The sequence below is a fragment of the Oncorhynchus clarkii genome, chromosome 28, assembly GCF_045791955.1.
Source record: "Oncorhynchus clarkii lewisi isolate Uvic-CL-2024 chromosome 28, UVic_Ocla_1.0, whole genome shotgun sequence".
Lineage (NCBI taxonomy): Eukaryota > Metazoa > Chordata > Actinopteri > Salmoniformes > Salmonidae > Oncorhynchus > Oncorhynchus clarkii.
Genome location: NC_092174.1, coordinates 38127898 through 38150065, shown reverse-complemented (window position 1 = coordinate 38150065; position 22168 = coordinate 38127898). Strand labels below are relative to the sequence as shown.

The 22168-nt window shown below is 43.9% G+C and overlaps 1 protein-coding gene across 3 annotated transcripts in view; it reads left to right on the top strand.

The window, feature by feature from the left end:
- Positions 1-22168, top strand: part of LOC139387004 (endothelin converting enzyme 2a) — a 299146-nt gene that overhangs the window by 128272 nt on the left and 148706 nt on the right. For 2 of the 3 annotated variants that reach the window (XM_071132944.1, XM_071132943.1), the window contains exon 3: positions 8592-8878. In XM_071132944.1, coding sequence (XP_070989045.1) covers positions 8592-8878 — 287 coding nt within the window. The remainder of the gene's footprint in view (positions 1-8591; positions 8879-22168) is intronic. The other variant, XM_071132945.1, reaches the window with a different exon arrangement.

Below are 22168 nucleotides of genomic sequence, written 5' to 3'. Positions count from 1 at the left end.
TGTCGAGGAAGAAGCACACACACACACACTGTCTGATGTCACTGGTTAGGGCCCCTGATCGTCACTGGGACATGTTATATAACTAGAATGACATGGTTCATTTGGCTTTCTTACACTGGAGTGCTCCACACACACACGCACAGACACACACGCACACACACACACACACACACACACACACACAGAGACAGACAGACAGACAGACAGACAGACAGACACACAGAGACAGACACACACACAGACACACACACTTTTCCTTGCTCTCTCTCTGACTTTCCTCTCACCCTTTCTCATTTCTCTCTGCCTACCTAGTACATCCCTCTTCATTCCTCTCTGCCTACCAAGTACATCCCCTTCATTTCTCTCTGCCTACCAAGTACATCCCCCTTCATTGCTCTCTGCCTACCAAGTACATCCCCTTCATTTCTCTCTGCCTACCAAGTACATCCCCCTTCATTTCTCTCTGCCTACCTAGTACATCCCCCTTCATTTCTCTCTGCCTACCAAGTACATCCCCTTTCATTCCTCTCTGCCTACCAAGTACATCCCCTTTCATTCCTCTCTGCCTACCAAGTACATCCCCTTCATTTCTCTCTGCCTACCTAGTACATCCCCCTTCATTTCTCTCTGCCTACCTAGTACATCCCCCTTCATTCCTCTCTGCCTACCAAGTACATCCCCTTCATTTCTCTCTGCCTACCAAGTACATCCCCCTTCATTGCTCTCTGCCTACCTAGTACATCCCCCTTCATTTCTCTCTGCCTACCAAGTACATCCCCTTTCATTCCTCTCTGCCTACCAAGTACATCCCCTTCATTTCTCTCTGCCTACCAAGTACATCCCCCTTCATTTCTCTCTGCCTACCTAGTACATCCCCTTTCATTCCTCTCTGCCTACCAAGTACATCCCCCTTCATTTCTCTCTGCCTACCTAGTACATCCCCCTTCACCTGTCACTCAAACGACAAGCTGTCCCATCCTCAAACATTATAATAATCATGACCCGTCTCATCCTCAAACATTATAATAATCATGACCCGCCCCATCAAACATTATAATAATCATGACCCGTCCCATCCTCAAACATTACAATAATCATGACCCGTCTCATCCTCAAACATTATAATAATCATGACCCGTCCCATCCTCAAACATTATAATAATCATGACCCGCCCCATCAAACATTATAATAATCATGACCCGTCCCATCCTCAAACATTATAATAATCATGACCCGTCCCATCCTCAAACATTATAATAATCATGACCCGCCCCATCAAACATTATAATAATCATGACCCGTCCCATCCTCAAACATTATAATAATCATGACCCGTCTCATCCTCAAACATTATAATAATCATGACCCGCCCCATCAAACATTATAATAATCATGACCCGTCTCATCCTCAAACATTATAATAATCATGACCCGCCCCATCAAACATTATAATAATCATGACCCGTCCCATCCTCAAACATTATAATAATCATGACCCGTCTCATCCTCAAACATTATAATAATCATGACCCGTCTCATCCTCAAACATTATAATAATCATGACCCGTCCCATCCTCAAACATTATAATAATCATGACCCGTCTCATCCTCAAACATTATAATAATCATGACCCGTCCCATCCTCAAACATTATAATAATCATGACCCGTACCATCAAACATTATAATAATCATGACCCCGTACCATCAAACATTATAATAATCATGACCCGTCTCATCATCAAACATTATAATAATCATGACCCGTCCCATCCTCAAACATTATAATAATCATGACCCGTCTCATCAAACATTATAATAATCATGACCCCGTACCATCAAACATTATAATAATCATGACCCCGTACCATCAAACATTATAATAATCATGACCCGTCTCATCATCAAACATTATAATAATCATGACCCGTCTCATCAAACATTATAATAATCATGACCCCGTACCATCAAACATTATAATAATCATGACCCGTCTCATCAAACATTATAATAATCATGACCCCGTACCATCAAACATTATAATAATCATGACCCGTACCATCAAACATTATAATAATCATGACCCGTCTCATCATCAAACATTATAATAATCATGACCCGTCTCATCAAACATTATAATAATCATGACCCCGTACCATCAAACATTATAATAATCATGACCCCGTACCATCAAACATTATAATAATCATGACCCGTACCATCAAACATTATAATAATCATGGTGTTTCAAGATCAAGATGTTTTTATCATACATCTTCAATAATATTCCAACCAGACAATTCCTTTGTCATTAGAAAGGAAAGGGAACGGAGCTCGCACTCACGGCCACGCGCAATAAACAACTCATGGCTTTCAGCTGAGCCACTTACTCTGAGTGGTCTTATTCTCTCCCCTTTCACAATAGAAGCCTGAAACAACTTTCTAAAGACTGTTGACATCTAGTGGAAACCTTAGGAAGTGCAATCTGACCCCATTTACAGTGGATATTGGATAGGCAATCACTTGAAAAACTACAAACCTCAGATTTCCCACTTCCTGGTTGGACTTGTCTCAGGTTTTCGCCTGCCATATGAGTTCTGTTATACACACAGACATCGTTCCAGAAATTTTTGAAACTTCAAAGTGTTTTCTATCCAAATCCACTAATAATATCATATCCTAGCTTCCGGGCCTGAGTAGCAGGTATTTTACTCTGGGCACGCTTTTAATCCGGATGTGAAAATACTGCCCCCTAAACAATTTTAAGGCAATGCTAGCAAATACTAATTGAGTGTATGTAAACTTCTACAGAGCAGAGTCAGTCAGTCAGAGGAGAGAAGCTGTAGCTGTACAGACTACAGAGCAGGGTCAGTCAGTCAGAGGAGAGAAGCTGTAGCTGTACAGACTACAGAGCAGGGTCAGTCAGTCAGAAGAGAGACGCTGTAGCTGTACAGACTACAGAGCAGGGTCAGTCAGTCAGAGGAGAGACGCTGTAGCTGTACAGACTACAGAGCAGGGTCAGTCAGTCAGAGGAGAGAAGCTGTAGCTGTACAGCCTACAGAGCCAGCAAAGCAGCAGACCAGCCAACCCCCTGGTGTTCACTAATCACTGCTGGTAGACTTTGTTCAGCTCACTGCAGTCAGCCTGGTCTTCCATTCCCATTCCTCTTTACCCTCTGTTTACCTCTCTGTTTACCTCTCTGTTTACCCTCTGTTTACCTCTCTGTTTACCCTCTGTTTACCTCCGTTTAACTCTCTGTTTACCCCTCTGTTTACCCCTCTGTTTACCTCTCTGTTTACCCTCTGTTTACTTTCTGTTTACCCTCTGTTTACTTTCTACCTGCTTGTTTCTGTTTTACCTCTCTGTTTACCTCTGTTTTACCCCTCTGTTTACCTCTCTGTTTACCTCTCTGTTTACCTCTCTGTTTACCCCTCTGTTTACCTCTCTGTTTACCTCTCTGTTTACCTCTCTGTTTACCCCTCTGTTTACCTCTCTGTTTACCTATTCTGTTTACCTCTCTGTTTACCTCTCTGTTTACCCCTCTGTTTACCCTCTGTTTACCTCTCTGTTTACCTCTCTGTTTACCGCTCTGTTTACCCTCTGTTTACCCCTCTGTTTACCTCTCTGTTTACCCTCTGTTTACCTCTCTGTTTACCTCTCTGTTTATCTCTCTGTTTACCCCTCTGTTTACCTCTCTGTTTACCCTCTGTTTACTTTCTGTTTACCCTCTGTTTACTTTCTGTTTACCTCTCTGTTTACCTCTCTGTTTACCTCTCTGTTTATCTCTCTGTTTACCCCTCTGTTTACCCTCTGTTTACTTTCTGTTTACCCTCTTGTTTACTTTCTACCTGCTTGTTTCTGTTTTACCTCTCTGTTTACCTCTGTTTTACGTCTTTGTTTACCCCTCTGTTTACCTCTCTGTTTACCTCTCTGTTTACCTCTGTTTACCTCTCTGTTTACCCCTCTGTTTACTTTCTGTTTACCCTCTGTTTACTTTCTACCTGCTTGTTTCTGTTTACCTCTCTGTTTACCTCTGTTTTACCTCTCCGTTTACCTCTCTGTTTACCTCTGTTTTACCTCTCTGTTTACCCTCTGTTTACCTCTCTGTTTACCTCTCTGTTTATCTCTCTGTTTACCCCTCTGTTTACCTCTCTGTTTACCCCTCTGTTTACCCTCTGTTTACTTTCTGTTTACCCTCTGTTTACTTTCTGTTTACCTCTCTGTTTACCCCTCTGTTTATCTCTCTGTTTACCCCTCTGTTTACCCCTCTGTTTACCCCTATGTTTACCCCTCTGTTTACCCTCTGTTTACTTTCTGTTTACCCTCTGTTTACTTTCTACCTGCTTGTTTCTGTTTTACCTCTCTGTTTACCTCTGTTTTACGTCATTGTTTACCCCTCTGTTTACCTCTTTGTTTACCTCTCTGTTTACCTCTGTTTACCTCTCTGTTTACCCCTCTGTTTACTTTCTGTTTACCCTCTGTTTACTTTCTACCTGCTTGTTTCTGTTTACCTCTGTTTTACCTCTCCGTTTACCTCTCTGTTTACCTCTGTTTACCGCTATTTACCTCTGTTTACCTTCTGTTTACCTTCTGCTTACCTCTCTGTTTACCCTCTGTTTACCTCTCTGTTTACCCCTCTGTTTACCTCTCTGTTTACCTCTCTGTTTACCCCTCTTTTTACCTCTCTGTTTACCCCTCTGTTTACCTCTCTGTTTACCTCTCTGTTTACCCCTCTTTTTACCTCTCTGTTTACCCCTCTTTTTACCTCTCTGTTTACCCCTCTGTTTACCTCTCTGTTTACCTCTCTGTTTACCTCTCTGTCACACAACCTCTTGCTCTCTCTCTCTTTCTCCCTCTCACACAGACACTTTGTCTCTCTCTTTCACTGTCTACCCCACCAACCTCTCAGATCAGATGCCTCCCCCCTCCTCCTTCCATTGCTCCAGGAGGGGAGGCCTAGCTTAATTGATAAACAGGGCCTCGTTCCCAGAGCATTCGTAGCGTTCAGATCGTCGCTAGTTTTCTTACAATGTATCTTTAGTAGCCGAGGTCCCTGAGCCTTCATTGGAATCACATATCTCCTCTTAACATAGAATCAAGATGTTTAGGTCATCTGTCTTACTGTGACTGACGATAACTTCAGAACGAAGTTGACTACAAAGTCAAGTATTTGCAAGAAAATGATGCTTTAAATGAGAACTGAGATGACTGCATTAAAAGATGCGTAGGCTATATGGACCCATATAGGCTTTTACAATCATATTGAAATCAATTTCATGTTCAATCAATTGAGTTATATTTTGCGACCAGGCTACTGTCTGTCATTTTTTGCCTCAATGTGGTTCATGATGTGTGACAAGATGTGACCAATAATGTGCCCAGTATGTGATTTAGTGCATTATTATTGGTTAAGCACAATAAGCCACCTCTAAAGCCTATTTACAGCCATAAGTGGTAATATCTCTCTAGGAGCTGATCCGTCGTCAGTATTTCAGAATCATTTGAATGTTAAGGTACGATTTGAGTGGAGAAGGCTGATCCGAGAACAGCACTGCTTCTCTTTCTATCCTATCCGTGTTGACACATTGTCTAACGACGCAGCGTGAACTTTCTCTCTACCTGCTTGTCTGGTAAGTAATGATACATCTAGTATGATCATCATAATACTGAAAAGATACTTCAGGCCCTGTGTCTACCTCAGGTGAACTCGTGGATACTGTACTGCTGTGTGCTGTTTGAAGGAAGCTGCTTGCAAAAGTACCTTCATACTGGACACAGAGACAAATGGTATCCACAAGTTCATCTGACTCTGGGGAGGAAGATAAAAGGGCCTCATTGACAAAATCCTGAAGTACCCCTTTAAGTTACATCACAGCTGGGAAACGAGGCCTAGATGTTTAGATGATCCCTTTAAGTTACATCACAGCTGGGAAACGAGGCCTAGATGTTTAGATGATCCCTTTAAGTTACATCACAGCTGGGAAACGAGGCCTAGATGTTTAGATGATCCCTTTAAGTTACATCACAGCTGGGAAACGAGGCCTAGATGTTTAGATGATCCCTTTAAGTTACATCACAGCTGGGAAACGAGGCCTAGATGTTTAGATGATCCCTTTAAGTTACATCACAGCTGGGAAACGAGGCCTAGATGTTTAGATGATCCCTTTAAGTTACATCACAGCTGGGAAACGAGGCCTAGATGTTTAGATGATCCCTTTAAGTTACATCACAGCTGGGAAACGAGGCCTAGATGTTTAGATGATCCCTTTAAGTTACATCACAGCTGGGAAACGAGGCCTAGATGTTTAGATGATCCCTTTAAGTTACATCACAGCTGGGAAACGAGGCCTAGATGTTTAGATGATCCCTTTAAGTTACATCACAGCTGGGAAACGAGGCCTAGATGTTTAGATGATCCGTCACGGGGAGGCCTCCCCTGCCTGTAATGAAGCCATCAATCATGCTGCATCAGTATGGTGCAGGCAAACGTGTGTGTGTGTGTGTGTGTGTGTGTGTGTGTGTGTGTGTGTGTGTGTGTGTGTGTGTGTGTGTGTGTGTGTGTGTGTGTGTGTGTGTGTGTGTGTGTGTGTGTGTGTGTGTGTGTGTGTGTGTGTGTGTGTGTGTGTGTGAGACAACTTTTTGGCTAAAGTGTGTTTCAATGATTATTTAAAGAACTTTAGGTGTGTGTGTGTTTAATTACTGTCTGAAGTTGTAGTAGGAAGACCATTAGAGAGATCATTCACTCTCTTAACTGTGATTCCCTTAGATTTCCTTCCTCTAGGCTCTTCTATAATACTTCCTGTTGTGTTGTCAGACAGAGCTAGTGAAGAACACTACCTCCACTACTTGCTGTTGTGTTGTCAGACAGAGCTAGTGAAGAACACTACCCCCACTACCACTACCCCCACTACTTCCTGTTGTGTTGTCAGACATAGAGCTAGTGAAGAACACTACCCCCACTACTTCCTGTTGTGTTATCAGACATAGCTAGTGAAGAACACTACCCCCACTACTTCCTGTTGTGTTGTCAGACAGAGCTAGTGAAGAACACTACCCCCACTACTTCCTGTTGTGTTGTCAGACATAGAGCTAGTGAAGAACACTACCCCCACTACTTCCTGTTGTGTTGTCAGACAGAGCTAGTGAAGAACACTACCTCCACTACTTGCTGTTGTGTTGTCAGACAGAGCTAGTGAAGAACACTACCCCCACTACTTCCTGTTGTGTTGTCAGACATAGAGCTAGTGAAGAACACTACCCCCACTACTTCCTGTTGTGTTGTCAGACATAGAGCTAGTGAAGAACACTACCCCCACTACTTCCTGTTGTGTTGTCAGACATAGCTAGTGAAGAACACTACCCCCACTACTTCCTGTTGTGTTGTCAGACATAGAGCTAGTGAAGAACACTACCCCCGCTACTTCCTGTTGTGTTGTCAGACATAGAGCTAGTGAAGAACACTACCCCCACTACTTCCTGTTGTGTTGTCAGACATAGCTAGTGAAGAACACTACCCCCACTACTTCCTGTTGTGTTGTCAGACATAGAGCTAGTGAAGAACACTACCCCCGCTACTTCCTGTTGTGTTGTCAGACATAGAGCTAGTGAAGAACACTACCCCCACTACTTCCTGTTGTGTTGTCAGACACAGAGCTAGTGAAGAACACTACCCCCACTACTTCCTGTTGTGTTGTCAGACATAGCTAGTGAAGAACACTACCCCCACTACTTCCTGTTGTGTTGTCAGACATAGAGCTAGTGAAGAACACTACCCCCGCTACTTCCTGTTGTGTTGTCAGACATAGAGCTAGTGAAGAACACTACCCCCACTACTTCCTGTTGTGTTGTCAGACATAGCTAGTGAAGAACACTACCCCCACTACTTCCTGTTGTGTTGTCAGACATAGAGCTAGTGAAGAACACTACCCCCGCTACTTCCTGTTGTGTTGTCAGACATAGAGCTAGTGAAGAACACTACCCCCACTACTTCCTGTTGTGTTGTCAGACATAGCTAGTGAAGAACACTACCCCCACTACTTCCTGTTGTGTTGTCAGACAGAACTAGTGAAGGACACTACCCCCACTACTTCCTGTTGTGTTGTCAGACATAGAGCTAGTGAAAAACACTACCCCCACTACTTCCTGTTGTGTTGTCAGACAGAGCTAGTGAAGAACACTACCCCCACTGCTTCCTGTTGTGTTGTCAGACATAGAGCTAGTGAAGAACACTACCTCCACTACTTCCTGTTGTGTTGTCAGACATAGAGCTAGTGAAGAACACTACCCCCACTACTTCCTGTTGTGTTGTCAGACAGAGCTAGTGAAGAACACTACCCCCACTACTTCCTGTTGTGTTGTCAGACAGAGCTAGTGAAGAACACTACCCCCACTACTTCCTTTTGTGTTGTCAGACATAGAGCTAGTGAAGGACACGCATGTTTCTAATCAACTTATGGTGATGTCATTGATAAATACTTCCCTCTTGTCTTCAGGCCAACATGACGGTGTGGTTTATGACTGCTCACGTTTCCATGGCGTTGCATTGATTAGGCTTTACTGATCAGGAAATTGACGATTCTCTCCTCTCCTAGGTTGTGGTAACAGCTCTATGAGCAGTGACATGTACGATGCTGGCTACCACTCCATCACCAACATAGACTACTCCTCTGTGTGCATCGACACCATGAGTGCCAGGCATGATGCCACATGCCCTGGCATGACCTGGCACCAGATGGACGCGCGCCAGCTTTCCTTCACGGACGCCTCATACGACGTGGTCCTGGAGAAGGGCACCCTGGACGCCATGCTGGTGGAAGAGAAGGACCCCTGGAAGGTGTCCTCGGAGACTGCCTGTCTCATTGACCAGGTACTCAGGGAGGTAAGAAGCAGTATACACTTGCACGTGCACACACAGACACACACTCTTGTTTGTTTTTAGCAGAGACCTGAATGATTGGCCTGTCTGTTCAGACAGCAGGCGAATTAAAGGAGGATGAAACAGAGGACTGGTGGACAGATGGGAAGATGGTCTCTCTCTCCTCTTTTAGAAAAACTCCATCTGAACTCAGTCACAGGGCCTGTTTCCAACTGCCTATGTTATAATGCTGCAGTCTTTTCCACTCCCTTTCTCACCTCTCTCCCTCACTCCACTATTTCATTCCTCCTCTCTCTACCACCCGTACCTCCTCTGTCACTCTGTCTCTCACCTCCTCCCTCACCTCCTCTCTCACTCTCTCACTCTGTCTCTCACCGCCCTCCCTCACACTCCCTCTCACCTCCTCTCAGTCTGTCTCCTTATGTCTGTCTCCTCCTGTCTGTCTCCTCCTGTCTGTCTCTTCCTGTCCGTCTCCTCCTGTCTGTCTCTTCCTCTTCCTGTCTGTCTGTTCCGGTTTGTCTCTTCCTGTTTGTCTCTTCTGGTCCGTCTCTTCTTGTTTGTCTCTTCCTGTTTGTCTCTTCTGGGCTGTCTCTTCCTGTTTGTCTCTTCCGGTCTGTCTCTTCCTGTCTGTCTCTTCCTGTCTGTCTCTTCCCGTCTGTCTCTTCCCGTCTGTCTCTTCCTGTTTGTCTCTTCCGGTCTGTCTCTTCCTGTTTGCCTCTTCCTGTCTGTCTCTTCTTGTTTGCCTCTTCCGGGCTGTCTCTTCCTGTCTTGTCTCTTCCCGTCTGTCTCTTCCTGTCTGTCTCTTCCCGTCTGTCTCTTCCCGTCTGTCTCTTCCGGTCTGTCTCTTCCCGTCTGTCTCTTCCCGTCTGTCTCTTCCGGTCTGTCTCTTCCTGTTTGTCTCTTCCGGTCTGTCTCTTCCTGTTTGTCTCTTCCTGTTTTGTTTTTCTTCACCCCACTACATCTCCCATCCCTCTGCAGAAGCACATCTGTCAGGATTCAACCCAAATGTGTGTGTGTGTGCTTGTGAGAGCTTGGTAATGAGTGTGTGCGTGCGTGCGTGCGTGCTGTGTGTGTGTGTGTTTTATTGTATATATACATGTAGGTGGGAGTATGTTTGGGTGGCTGTATAGAATCTTCTTTGATCATAGTGGAACACAAACACCCCTCTCAAAAAGAGGAAGGGCGGGGGGAGGGGATGCGAGAGAAAGGGAGGGAGTGAAAGATTTAGGGAGAGAGGTGGACATTGTCAAATAGGGGAGACAGGTACCAGAATTGGAAGAGTGAAACTATGTGACAGAGGAGGATGCAGACAGAGAGAAAGAGCGAGAAAGGAAGAGAACGAGAGAGAACGAGTGAGAAAGAGAGCGAGTGGGAGACAGAAACCAAAACTGACAGAAAGCTAATGAGCAGTGCGCCAGTGTGATAGGGAGGTAGAGAGTGAAGGAGGGAGGAAGGTAGCGAACGAGGGAGGGAGGGAGGTAGTGAGGGAGGGAAGGAGGTAGAGAGTGAGGGAGGGAGGAAGGTAGCGAGGGAGGGAAGGAGGGAGGGAGGTAGCGAGGGAAGGAGGTAGAGAGTGAGGGAGGGAGGAAGGTAGCGAACGAGGGAAGGAGGTAGTGAGGGAGGGAGGTAGCGAGGGAGGGAAGGAGGTAGAGAGTGAGGGAGGGAAGGAGGTAGAGAGGGAAGGAGGGGTAGTCTGTTATGTGAATGTTTCATCATAAAAGCAAAAATAATATTAAAGCAAGTGTTTGAAAAAATAGGAAAACTCATAAAATGGCGTCAGCAGAGGGCGGGCAAAACAGAGTAGACTGTAGTAACACAGGAGACATTTAAACAGTAGACTGTAGTAACACAGGAGACATTTAAACAGTAGACTGTAGTAACACAGGAGACATTTAAACAGTAGACTGTAGTAACACAGGAGACATTTAAACAGTAGACTGTAGTAACACAGGAGACATTTAAACAGTAGACTGTAGTAACACAGGAGAGAGAGTTAAACAGTAGACTGTAGTAACACAGGAGACATTTAAACAGTAGACTGTAGTAACACAGGAGACATTTAAACAGTAGACTGTAGTAACACAGGAGACATTTAAACAGTAGACTGTAGTAACACAGGAGACATTTAAACAGTAGACTGTAGTAACACAGGAGACATTTAAACAGTAGACTGTAGTAACACAGGAGACATTTAAACAGTAGACTGTAGTAACACAGGAGACATTTAAACAGTAGACTGTAGTAACACAGGAGAGAGTTAAACAGTAGACTGTAGTAACACAGGAGACATTTAAACAGTAGACTGTAGTAACACAGGAGACATTTAAACAGTAGACTGTAGTAACACAGGAGACATTTAAACAGTAGACTGTAGTAACACAGGAGACATTTAAACAGTAGACTGTAGTAACACAGGAGACATTTAAACAGTAGACTGTAGTAACACAGGAGACATTTAAACAGTAGACTGTAGTAACACAGGAGAGAGAGTTAAACAGTAGACTGTAGTAACACAGGAGACATTTAAACAGTAGACTGTAGTAACACAGGAGACATTTAAACAGTAGACTGTAGTAACACAGGAGACATTTAAACAGTAGACTGTAGTAACACAGGAGACATTTAAACAGTAGACTGTAGTAACACAGGAGACATTTAAACAGTAGACTGTAGTAACACAGGAGACATTTAAACAGTAGACTGTAGTAACACAGGAGACATTTAAACAGTAGACTGTAGTAACACAGGAGAGAGTTAAACAGTAGACTGTAGTAACACAGGAGACATTTAAACAGTAGACTGTAGTAACACAGGAGACATTTAAACAGTAGACTGTAGTAACACAGGAGACATTTAAACAGTAGACTGTAGTAACACAGGAGACATTTAAACAGTAGACTGTAGTAACACAGGAGAGAGTTAAACAGTAGACTGTAGTAACACAGGAGAGAGTTAAACAGTAGACTGTAGTAACACAGGAGAGAGTTAAACAGTAGACTGTAGTAACACAGGAGAGAGAGTTAAACAGTAGACTGTAGTAACACAGGAGACATTTAAACTGTAGACTGTAGTAACACAGGAGACATTTAAACAGTAGACTGTAGTAACACAGGAGAGAGTTAAACAGTAGACTGTAGTAACACAGGAGAGAGAGTTAAACAGTAGACTGTAGTAACACAGGAGACATTTAAACTGTAGACTGTAGTAACACAGGAGACATTTAAACAGTAGACTGTAGTAACACAGGAGACATTTAAACAGTAGACTGTAGTAACACAGGAGAGAGTTAAACAGTAGACTGTAGTAACACAGGAGACATTTAAACAGTAGACTGTAGTAACACAGGAGACATTTAAACAGTAGACTGTAGTAACACAGGAGAGAGAGTTAAACAGTAGACTGTAGTAACACAGGATACATTTAAACTGTAGACTGTAGTAACACAGGAGAGAGTTAAACAGTAGACTGTAGTAACACAGGAGACATTTAAACAGTAGACTGTAGTAACACAGGAGACATTTAAACAGTAGACTGTAGTAACACAGGAGACATTTAAACTGTAGACTGTAGTAACACAGGAGACATTTAAACAGTAGACTGTAGTAACACAGGAGACATTTAAACAGTCGACTGTAGTAACACAGGAGAGAGTTAAAGAGTAGACTGTAGTAACACAGGAGAGAGAGTTAAACAGTAGACTGTAGTAACACAGGAGACATTTAAACTGTAGACTGTAGTAACACAGGAGACATTTAAACAGTAGACTGTAGTAACACAGGAGACATTTAAACAGTAGACTGTAGTAACACAGGAGAGAGTTAAACAGTAGACTGTAGTAACACAGGAGACATTTAAACAGTAGACTGTAGTAACACAGGAGACATTTAAACAGTAGACTGTAGTAACACAGGAGAGAGAGTTAAACAGTAGACTGTAGTAACACAGGATACATTTAAACTGTAGACTGTAGTAACACAGGAGAGAGTTAAACAGTAGACTGTAGTAACACAGGAGAGAGAGTTAAACAGTAGACTGTAGTAACACAGGAGACATTTAAACTGTAGACTGTAGTAACACAGGAGACATTTAAACAGTAGACTGTAGTAACACAGGAGACATTTAAACTGTAGACTGTAGTAACACAGGAGACATTTAAACAGTCGACTGTAGTAACACAGGAGAGAGTTAAACAGTAGACTGTAGTAACACAGGAGAGAGTTAAACTATAGACTGTAGTAACACAGGAGACATTTAAACAGTAGACTGTAGTAACACAGGAGAGAGTTAAACAGTAGACTGTAGTAACACAGGAGAGAGTTAAACAGTAGACTGTAGCAACACAGGAGAGAGTTAAACAGTAGACTGTAGTAACACAGGAGACATTTAAACAGTAGACTGTAGTAACACAGGAGAGAGTTATACAGTAGACTGTAGTAACACAGGAGAGAGTTAAACAGTAGACTGTAGTAACACAGCAGAGAGTTAAACAGTAGACTGTAGCAACACAGCAGAGAGTTAAACAGTAGACTGTAGCAACACAGCAGAGAGTTAAACAGTAGACTGTAGTAACACAGCAGAGAGTTAAACAGTAGACTGTAGCAACACATGAGAGAGTTATACAGTAGACTGTAGTAACACAGGAGAGAGTTAAACAGTAGACGGTAGTAACACAGGAGAGAGTTAAACAGTAGACTGTAGCAACACAGGAGAGAGAATTCACCAAAACGTATTGGTTGAGTACACAATGTCTACACACTCAATGTACACACACTCAATGTACACACACTCAATGTACACACACTCAATATACACACACTCAATGTACACACACTCACATATACACACACTCACATATACACACACTCAATATACACACACTCAATGTACACACACTCACGTACACTCACATACACACACACTCACACACACACACACACACACACACACACACACACACACACACACTCACGTACACTCACATACACACACACACACACACACACACACACACAGACACACACACGCACACTCACATATGCATGATGCAACACTTTTTCACTTCTACAGTATATCACTGTCTCTCACTCTCACACTTTTTCTCTCTCTCACTCTCTCTCACACTCTTACACTCTCACTTACTCACTCACTCACTCACTCACTCACTCACTCACTCACTCACTCACTCACTCACTCAGAGCAGAGAGAGGCAGCGGTGTGCTGAGGTGTGAAAGCCTGACATGCTCTATGAATCACTCTCTATTGCTATGGCAACCCTTTGGTGGGATATCCGCTATGACTAACACTTTTCATGGCTAACCTTTAGTCCACTTTAAGGTGTGCCACGGCAGGGACCGTGTCTTAAGTCCACTTAAAAGTGCAACAGAATAGTGAGGACAGACTGTCTTTAGTTTGGGTTTAAAATGTCAAATCAAGTGTTGCAACATATCTGATCATTGAACGGGGAGGAGGAGTCATAGGCAGAATGAAAGAGAATAGTCGATGAGAATTAGGTGCTGGGAGGGAGAAGAGGACAACTGACTCTATGGGATTATTACCTCATAGTGTCACATGATCTCTCCCCTCCCCTTTGGAGAGTCTGACGTGGTGATGTCATACTGAACCAGTGAACCATTGAGGGATTGACCTATAGAGTATCAGCTGTCTCTAACACACACACACACACACACACACACACACACACACACACACTCTAAACCATCTTTAAATTAGTTTCACACACCAGCCCCCTCTGCCAGTGATTAAGCGGATTGGAGTAATTCACTTTGTCTTTGCACTCTGTGTCCACACCAGAAAAAATCTACATAAAATATGGGTTGTATTTACAATTGTTTTTGTTCTTCACATGTTGCCCTTTCATTGTGGCAAAAGGCCACACTTCTTGCTGCTGTGATGACACGCTGTGGTATTTCACCCTATAGATATGGGATTTGTTATCGAATTCTTTGTGGGTTTGTGTAATCTGAGAGAAATATTTGTCTCTAATATGGTCATACATTTGGCAGGAGGTTAGGAAGTGCAGCTCAGTTTCCACCTCATGTTGTGGGCTGTGTGCACATAGCCTGTCTTCTCTTGAGAGCCATGTCTGCCTACGGCGACCTTTCTCAATAGCAAGGCTATGCTCACTGAGTCTGTACATAGTCAAAGCTTTCCTTAAGTTTGGGTCAGTCACAGTGGTCAGGTATTCTGCCACTGTGTACTCTCTGTTTAGGGTCAGTCACAGTGGACAGGTATTCTGCCACTGTGTACTCTCTGTTTAGGGTCAGTCACAGTGGACAGGTATTCTGCCACTGTGTACTCTCTGTTTAGGGTCAGTCACAGTGGACAGGTATTCTGCCACTGTGTACTCTGTGTTTAGGGCCAGTCACAGTGGTCAGGTATTCTGCCACTGTGTACTCTCTGTTTAGGGCCAAATAGCATTCTAGTTTGCTCTGTTTTTTTGTTAATTCTTTCCAATGTGCCAAGTAATTATATTTTTGTTTTTTCATGATTTGGTTGGGTCTAATTGTGCTGCTGTCCTGGGGCTCTGTGGGGTGTGTTTGTGTTTGTGAACAGAGCCCCAGGGCCAGCTTGCTTAGGGGACTCTTCTCTCGCTGTCGCTCTCACTCTTGTCCTCTCTCTCTCATTGTCTCTCTCTCTCATTGTCTCTCTCTCTCATTGTCCCTCTCTCTCATTCCCTAGTTATCTCTCTCATTCACTCTCTCTCTCATTCTCTCTCTCTCCCTCTCTCTCTCTCTCTCTCATTCTCTCTCTCATTCTCTCTCTCATTCTCTCTCTCTCATTCTCTCTCTCATTCTCTCTCTCTCATTCTCTCTCACTCTCTCTCTCTCATTCTCACTCGTTCTCTTGCTTGTTCTCTCTCGTTCTCTCGCTTGCTCTCTCATTCTCTTGTTCTCTATCATTCGTTCTCTCATTATCTCTAGTTCTCTTTCTCATTCGATCTCTCTTGTTGTCTCTCCCTCTCGTTCTTTCATTCTCTTCTATTTCTCTCTTGTTCTCTCTCTCGTTCCCTTTCTCTCTCTCCCTCTCTCTTTCTCTCTCGTTCTCTCTCTCCCTCTCTCTTTCTCGTTCTCTAACTCCCTCGCTCTCCGTAAATCCTTTCTCTGCCCTATGTGTTACGTAGCAAGTAAGCTATGTAGTAATGTAGTACAAACAGACGTCATGTGAAAATCAGGACCTTCATTAAATATTTACCACTCTGAGGGAGACCCTACCACTAGTTGGATGAACATTACTTCACCTGCAACGTACTGTATAATCTGCTATCACTGTACTGTATAATCTGCTATCACTGTATTGTATAATCTGCTATCACTGTACTGTATAATCTGCTATCACTGTACTGTATAATCTGCTATCACTGTACTGTATAATCTACCATCACTGTACTGTATAATCTGCTATCACTGTACTGTATAATCTGCCATCACTGTACTGTATAATCTACCATCACTGTACTGTATAATCTGCCATCACTGTACTGTATAATCTACCATCACTTTTATAGTCAATACAATAGTGTATTAGTGTTCATATCATTTTGAGGCAATACCGTTTCTGTCTAAAGCTCCAGGCCCTGTTATGTTACATTAGATACTGTAAGCAGTGGGACAGCTAACAGCGCTATTCCTGTAATAACTATGTTATATCATGTTCTGAGACGCATACTGTGTGCTTTTCATGCAGATCAGGGAAGATATTTGTAAACAGCCAGAGCGCGCGCACGCACGCACACACACACACACACGCAAGCAAGCAAACACACAGAAACCCCCCTGTTGCTACTCAAAAACACTGTCTGCGCTCGGCTCGTGTGGCCTGGGGGTTTCCAAGGCAACAGGCATCGTTAGGCAGTCAGAAGCACTCGTAAAGCCCAAGGTCAAGTGGGCTGCCTGGGACCCTGCAGCAGTCACAACACAAACACACTCACACACACTGCAGTATATTGTCCACATTTGGAAGGGGAAGAGTAAAAGACAAGTGTGTGAGAGAGATGGAGAGAATACAGCCCACCATACCTGAACACTGAGATAATGGGAGGTTGAGTCAAGGAGAGAGATGGAGAGAATATAGCCCACCATACCTGAACACTGAGAGAATGGCAGGTTGAGTCAAGGAGAGAGATGGAGAGAATATAGCCCACCATACCTGAACACTGAGAGAATGGGAGGTTGAGTCAAGGAGAGAGATGGAGAGAATATAGCCCACCATACCTGAACACTGAGAGAATGGGAGGTTGAGTCAAGGAGAGAGATGGAGAGAATATAGCCCACCATACCTGAACACTGAGAGAATGGGAGGTTGAGTCAAGGAGAGAGATGGAGAGAATATAGCCCACCATACCTGAACACTGAGAGAATGGGAGGTTGAGTCAAGGAGAGAGATGGAGAGAATATAGCCCACCATACCTGAACACTGAGAGAATGGCAGGTTGAGTCAAGGAGAGAGATGGAGAGAATATAGCCCACCATACCTGAACACTGAGAGAATGGGAGGTTGAGTCAAGGAGAGAGATGGAGAGAATATAGCCCACCATACCTGAACACTGAGAGAATGGCAGGTTGAGTCAAGGAGAGAGATGGAGAGAATATAGCCCACCATACCTGAACACTGAGAGAATGGGAGGTTGAGTCAAGGAGAGAGATGGAGAGAATATAGCCCACCATACCTGAACACTGAGAGAATGGGAGGTTGAGTCAAGGAGAGAGAGATGGAGAGAAGAGCAGGGCATATATATAAATGGAGAAATCAGATGTAAATTCAACTAACATGTCAATCGTGTCAATTCAACTCACAAGAACTGAAAGGGAAATGACCATCTGGTTATGATGCATGTCCCCAGTAGGGATGACTTGTCACATGTCATACAGTAGTAGCATGTTCAGGACTGCGCTTACATTTGAGTCATTTAGCAAAAGCTCTTATCCCGAGCAATTAGGGTGTGGTGCGTTGCTGAAGGGCACATTGACAGATTTTCCTTCTTGTCGACTTGGGGATTCAAACTAACGACTTTCCGTTTACTGGTCCAACGCTCCTAACTGCTAGGCTAACCGCTAGGCTAACCGCTAGGCTAACCACTAGGCAAACCGCTAAGCTAACCGCTAGGCTACCTGCCACTCTGTTTAGTATGTTTACAACTGTTCAGAGCTGGTCCTAGGTGTTCATGTGGAGGATTCATTCCTGTAGATGTAGTAGTCACATGTATTTACATGGGGTTGTCTTTTGAGTTCTTTTTGCAATAATGGAAAGGAAAATAGAAAACTAAGCTGAACTCTGGATTCTAAATGTGTCCCGTCTTCCCTAGAGATTCTGTTCAGGGGTCTGACTTTCCCTCGTCTGTTGAGGGGTTCTGTGTGTGTGGGGGGGCGAGGGGTCCGTGTGTGTGTGTGTGTGTGTGTGTGTGTGTGTGTGTGTGTGTGTGTGTGTGTGTGTGTGTGTGTGTGTGTGTGTGTGACTGCCAAATGAGCCCGCTCCTCTTCCTCAGTTACAGCAGAGGAGGAGAAAGTAGAGCACTGGAACAACGTAAGGAAGAGGGAATATAGTTGATTGCTATTCAGTCGGTATATAGTCTCAGGTTCATGTTGTCTAATGATGGTCGATTCAGTCGTTAGGATATGGGTTTCTCTCTCTCACTTCTCATTTAGTCCTGTCTGTCTGTCTGTCTGTCTGTCTGTCTGTCTGTCTCTCTTTTTCTCTCTCTCTCCCTCTCTCACTTTTCATTTAGTCTTTCCCACCCCTCTCTCGTTCTGTCTGTCTGTTTCTTTCTCTCTCTCTGTCTGTCTGTCTCCTTCTCTAACTTTTCATTTTTTTTCTTAAATTGATCAGATGACTTGTGGCCTTTTGGGTACTTCAGATTATCACAGGTGTCTGTAATAATATCTGCCCGTCTGTTTGGCCTTATCACATGTAAAATACATAAATAATCAAAGAAGATGGAAAAATAGGAGAACAACAACCATCAACGTAGTGAATAGCATGTTTAATGTGAGGGTTTCAGCATTACTGTTACGTCCGTCATTCGAATGAGACCAAACTGCAGCGTTGTAGGCGTTCATTTAAAATGTATTAAATGAACACCAACAAAAAAACAAGAATGATAAACGACACGTAAATAATTGTAGCGCTCACACAGCAACTAACAAAAAACAAGATCCCTCAACAGAAAGTGGGAAAAAGGGCTGCCTAAGTATGATTCCCAATCAGAGACAACGATAGACAGCTGCCTCTGATTGGGAACCATACTCGGCCAAATACAAAGAAATAGACAACATAGAACGCCCACCCCACATCACACCCTGCCCTAACCAAATAGAGAAATAAAACGGCTCTCTAAGGTCAGGGTGTGACAATTACATTTTCTTTATATATCATTTTTTTCCCCACACTTTTATTTGTTCTACTATGTCAAAAATGTCTTTGTTGTGAATGGCGCCAATCTGTGGCAGTTGGGAAATAAGTCCTTAGAGTTAATTGAAAATAATGCCATTGTTGATTTAGATGCTTTTTTTCATGAATTCAGGTATTTTCTCTTGAACCATCTGGTCTACTGTATCTACTAGAAATTCAATTCAGCCACAATATGGACACAGATAATACATGTATACTATACACTGAGTAAACAAAACATTAGGAACACCTTCCTGATATTGAGTTGCACACCTTTTTGCCCTCAGAACAGCCTCAATGCGTCAGGGCATGGGCAAGGTGTCAGGAAGCGTTCCACAGGGATGCTGCCCATGTAGCCTCCAATGCTTCCCACAGTTGTGTCAAGTTGGCTGGATGTCCTTTGGCTGGTGGACCATTCTGAACGGCACACATACACAATTCATGTCTCAATTGTCTCAAGGCTTAAAAAATCCTTCTTTAACCAGTCTCCTTCCCTTCTTCTACACTTCTGATTGAAGTGGATTTAACAAGTGACATCAATAAGGGATCATAGTTTTCACCTGGATTCACCTGGTCAGTTTATGTCAAGGAAAGAGTGTAAATGTGTATATGAAAAGTGTGTACATTTTCTTAAGTTATTTGAGTATAAAATTATCCCCACCCCTCTTTCTCTTCTCTCAATCCCTTTCTTCTCTCTCTCCCTACTCTTTCTCCCTCCTCTCTCCCTTCTCTCTCTCCCTCCTCTCTCCCTTCTCCCTATCTGCAACCCTCTTTCCCTCTCTATACCCCGTCTATCTCTCCCTTTCTCCCCTCTCTCTCTCCACTCTTTCTCTCTCTTCCTCCACTCCACCCCCTCTCTCTCCCTTTCTCCCCTCTCTCTCCCCACTCTTTCTCTCTCTTCCTCCACTCCACCCCCCCTCTCTCCCTTTCTCCCCTCTCTCTCCTCTGTCTCTCTCTTCCTCCACTCCACCCCCCCTCTCTCCCCTTCTCCCCTCTCTCTCCCCACTCTTTCTCTCTCTCCCTTTCTCCTCTCTCTCGCCCCACTCTTTCTCTCTCTTCCTCCACTCCACCCCCCGTCTCTCTCTCCCTTTCTCCCCTCTCTCTCCACTCTCTCTCTCTTCCTCCACTCCACCCCCCCTCTCTCCCTTTCTCCCCTCTCTCTCCCCACGCTTTCTCTCTCTCCCTTTCTCCTCTCTCTCTCCCCACTCTTTCTCTCTCTTCCTCCACTCCACCCCCCGTCTCTCTCTCTCTCTGTTCTTGTTTAATCCAACATTAGGGTTTGAGGTGGCAGGAGAGCACAGTGAATAGAGATGCCCTGGGGCCAGACACAATCCTTCTGTTCCCAAACACACACACATACAGCTCCATGCACATACAGGCTCACACGGTCACATGCACACACACACACATGAAAACACTGTGATACACACCCAGTCAATCCCTTAGCTCCGTCATTTCATCTATGTGCCTCATTAATTTGGTTGGAAGGTATCTGAAAGTACACTGCTGACAGATTTCTCTCCTCGTCTCACGACACACACATATACACACACACACAGACACGCCGACACAAACACACTTCAATCTGAGGCTAGGATTGGGATTATAATCCACATGTACGGAGAACTCTGTTTATGGCCTTATATGCTTACCCATAGTGCACTCTGTCTGTTACTTTGTTATCCTATCAAAAAATGTATTGTTATTTTTCCCCGAAACTCCTGACCCAAAATAAGAGAAAAAACAAAGACAGTTAGTTTACTGTTTTTGAGGGGAACTATTGTGAGAATATAATTATATGTACTGTCGTGGCCAAAAGTTTTGAGAATAACAAATATTAATTTCCACAAAGTTGGCTGTTTCAGTGTCTTTAGATATTTTTGTCAGATGTTGGGCCACATGATGGCAGCCCATTCTTGCATAATCAATGCTTGGTTGTGGGTTTTTGTTTGTCCACCCGCCTCTTGAGGATTGACCACAAGTTCTCAATGGGATTAAGGTCTGGGGAGTTTTCTGGCCATGGACCCAAAATGTCAATGTTTTGTTCCCCGAGCCACATAGTTATCACTTTTGCCTTTATGGCAAGGTGCTCCATCATGCTGGAAAAGGCATTGTTCGTCACCAAACTGTTCCTGGATGGTTGGGAGAAGTTTCTCTCAGAGGATGTGTTGGTACCATTCTTTATTCATGGCTGTGTTCTTAGGCAAAATTGTGAGTGAGCCTACTCCCTTAACTGAGAAGGAACCCCACACATGAATGGTCTCAGGATGCTTTACTGTTGGCATGACACAGGACTGATGGTAGCGCTCACCTTGTCTTCTCCGGACAAGCTTTTTTCCGGATGCCCCAAACAATCAGAAAGGGGATTCATCAGAGAAAATGACTTTACCCCAGTCCTCATCAGTCCTCAGTCAGTCCTCAGCAGTCCAATCCCTGTACCTTTTGTAGAATATCAGTCTGACCCTGATGTTTTTCCTGGAGAGAAGTGGCTTCTTTGCTGCCCTTCTTGACACCAGGCCATCCTCCAAAAGTCTTTGCCTCACTGTGCGTGCAGATGCACTCACACCTGCCTGCTGCCATTCCTGAGCAAGCTCTGTACTGGTGGTGCCCCGATCCCGCAGCTGAATCAACTTTAGGAGACGGTCCTGGCACTTGCTGGACTTCCTTGGGCGCCCTGAAGCCTTCTTCACAACAATTGAACCGCTCTCCTTGAAGTTCTTGATGATACATGGTGTAACTCCACCATCCCAACTGCGAAACACAGGGTGGCAGCATCATGTTGTGTTGGTGCTTTGCTGCAGGAGGGACTGGTGCACTTCACAAAATAGATGGCATCATGAGGATGTAAAATTATGTGGATATATTGAAGCAACATCTCAAGACATCAGT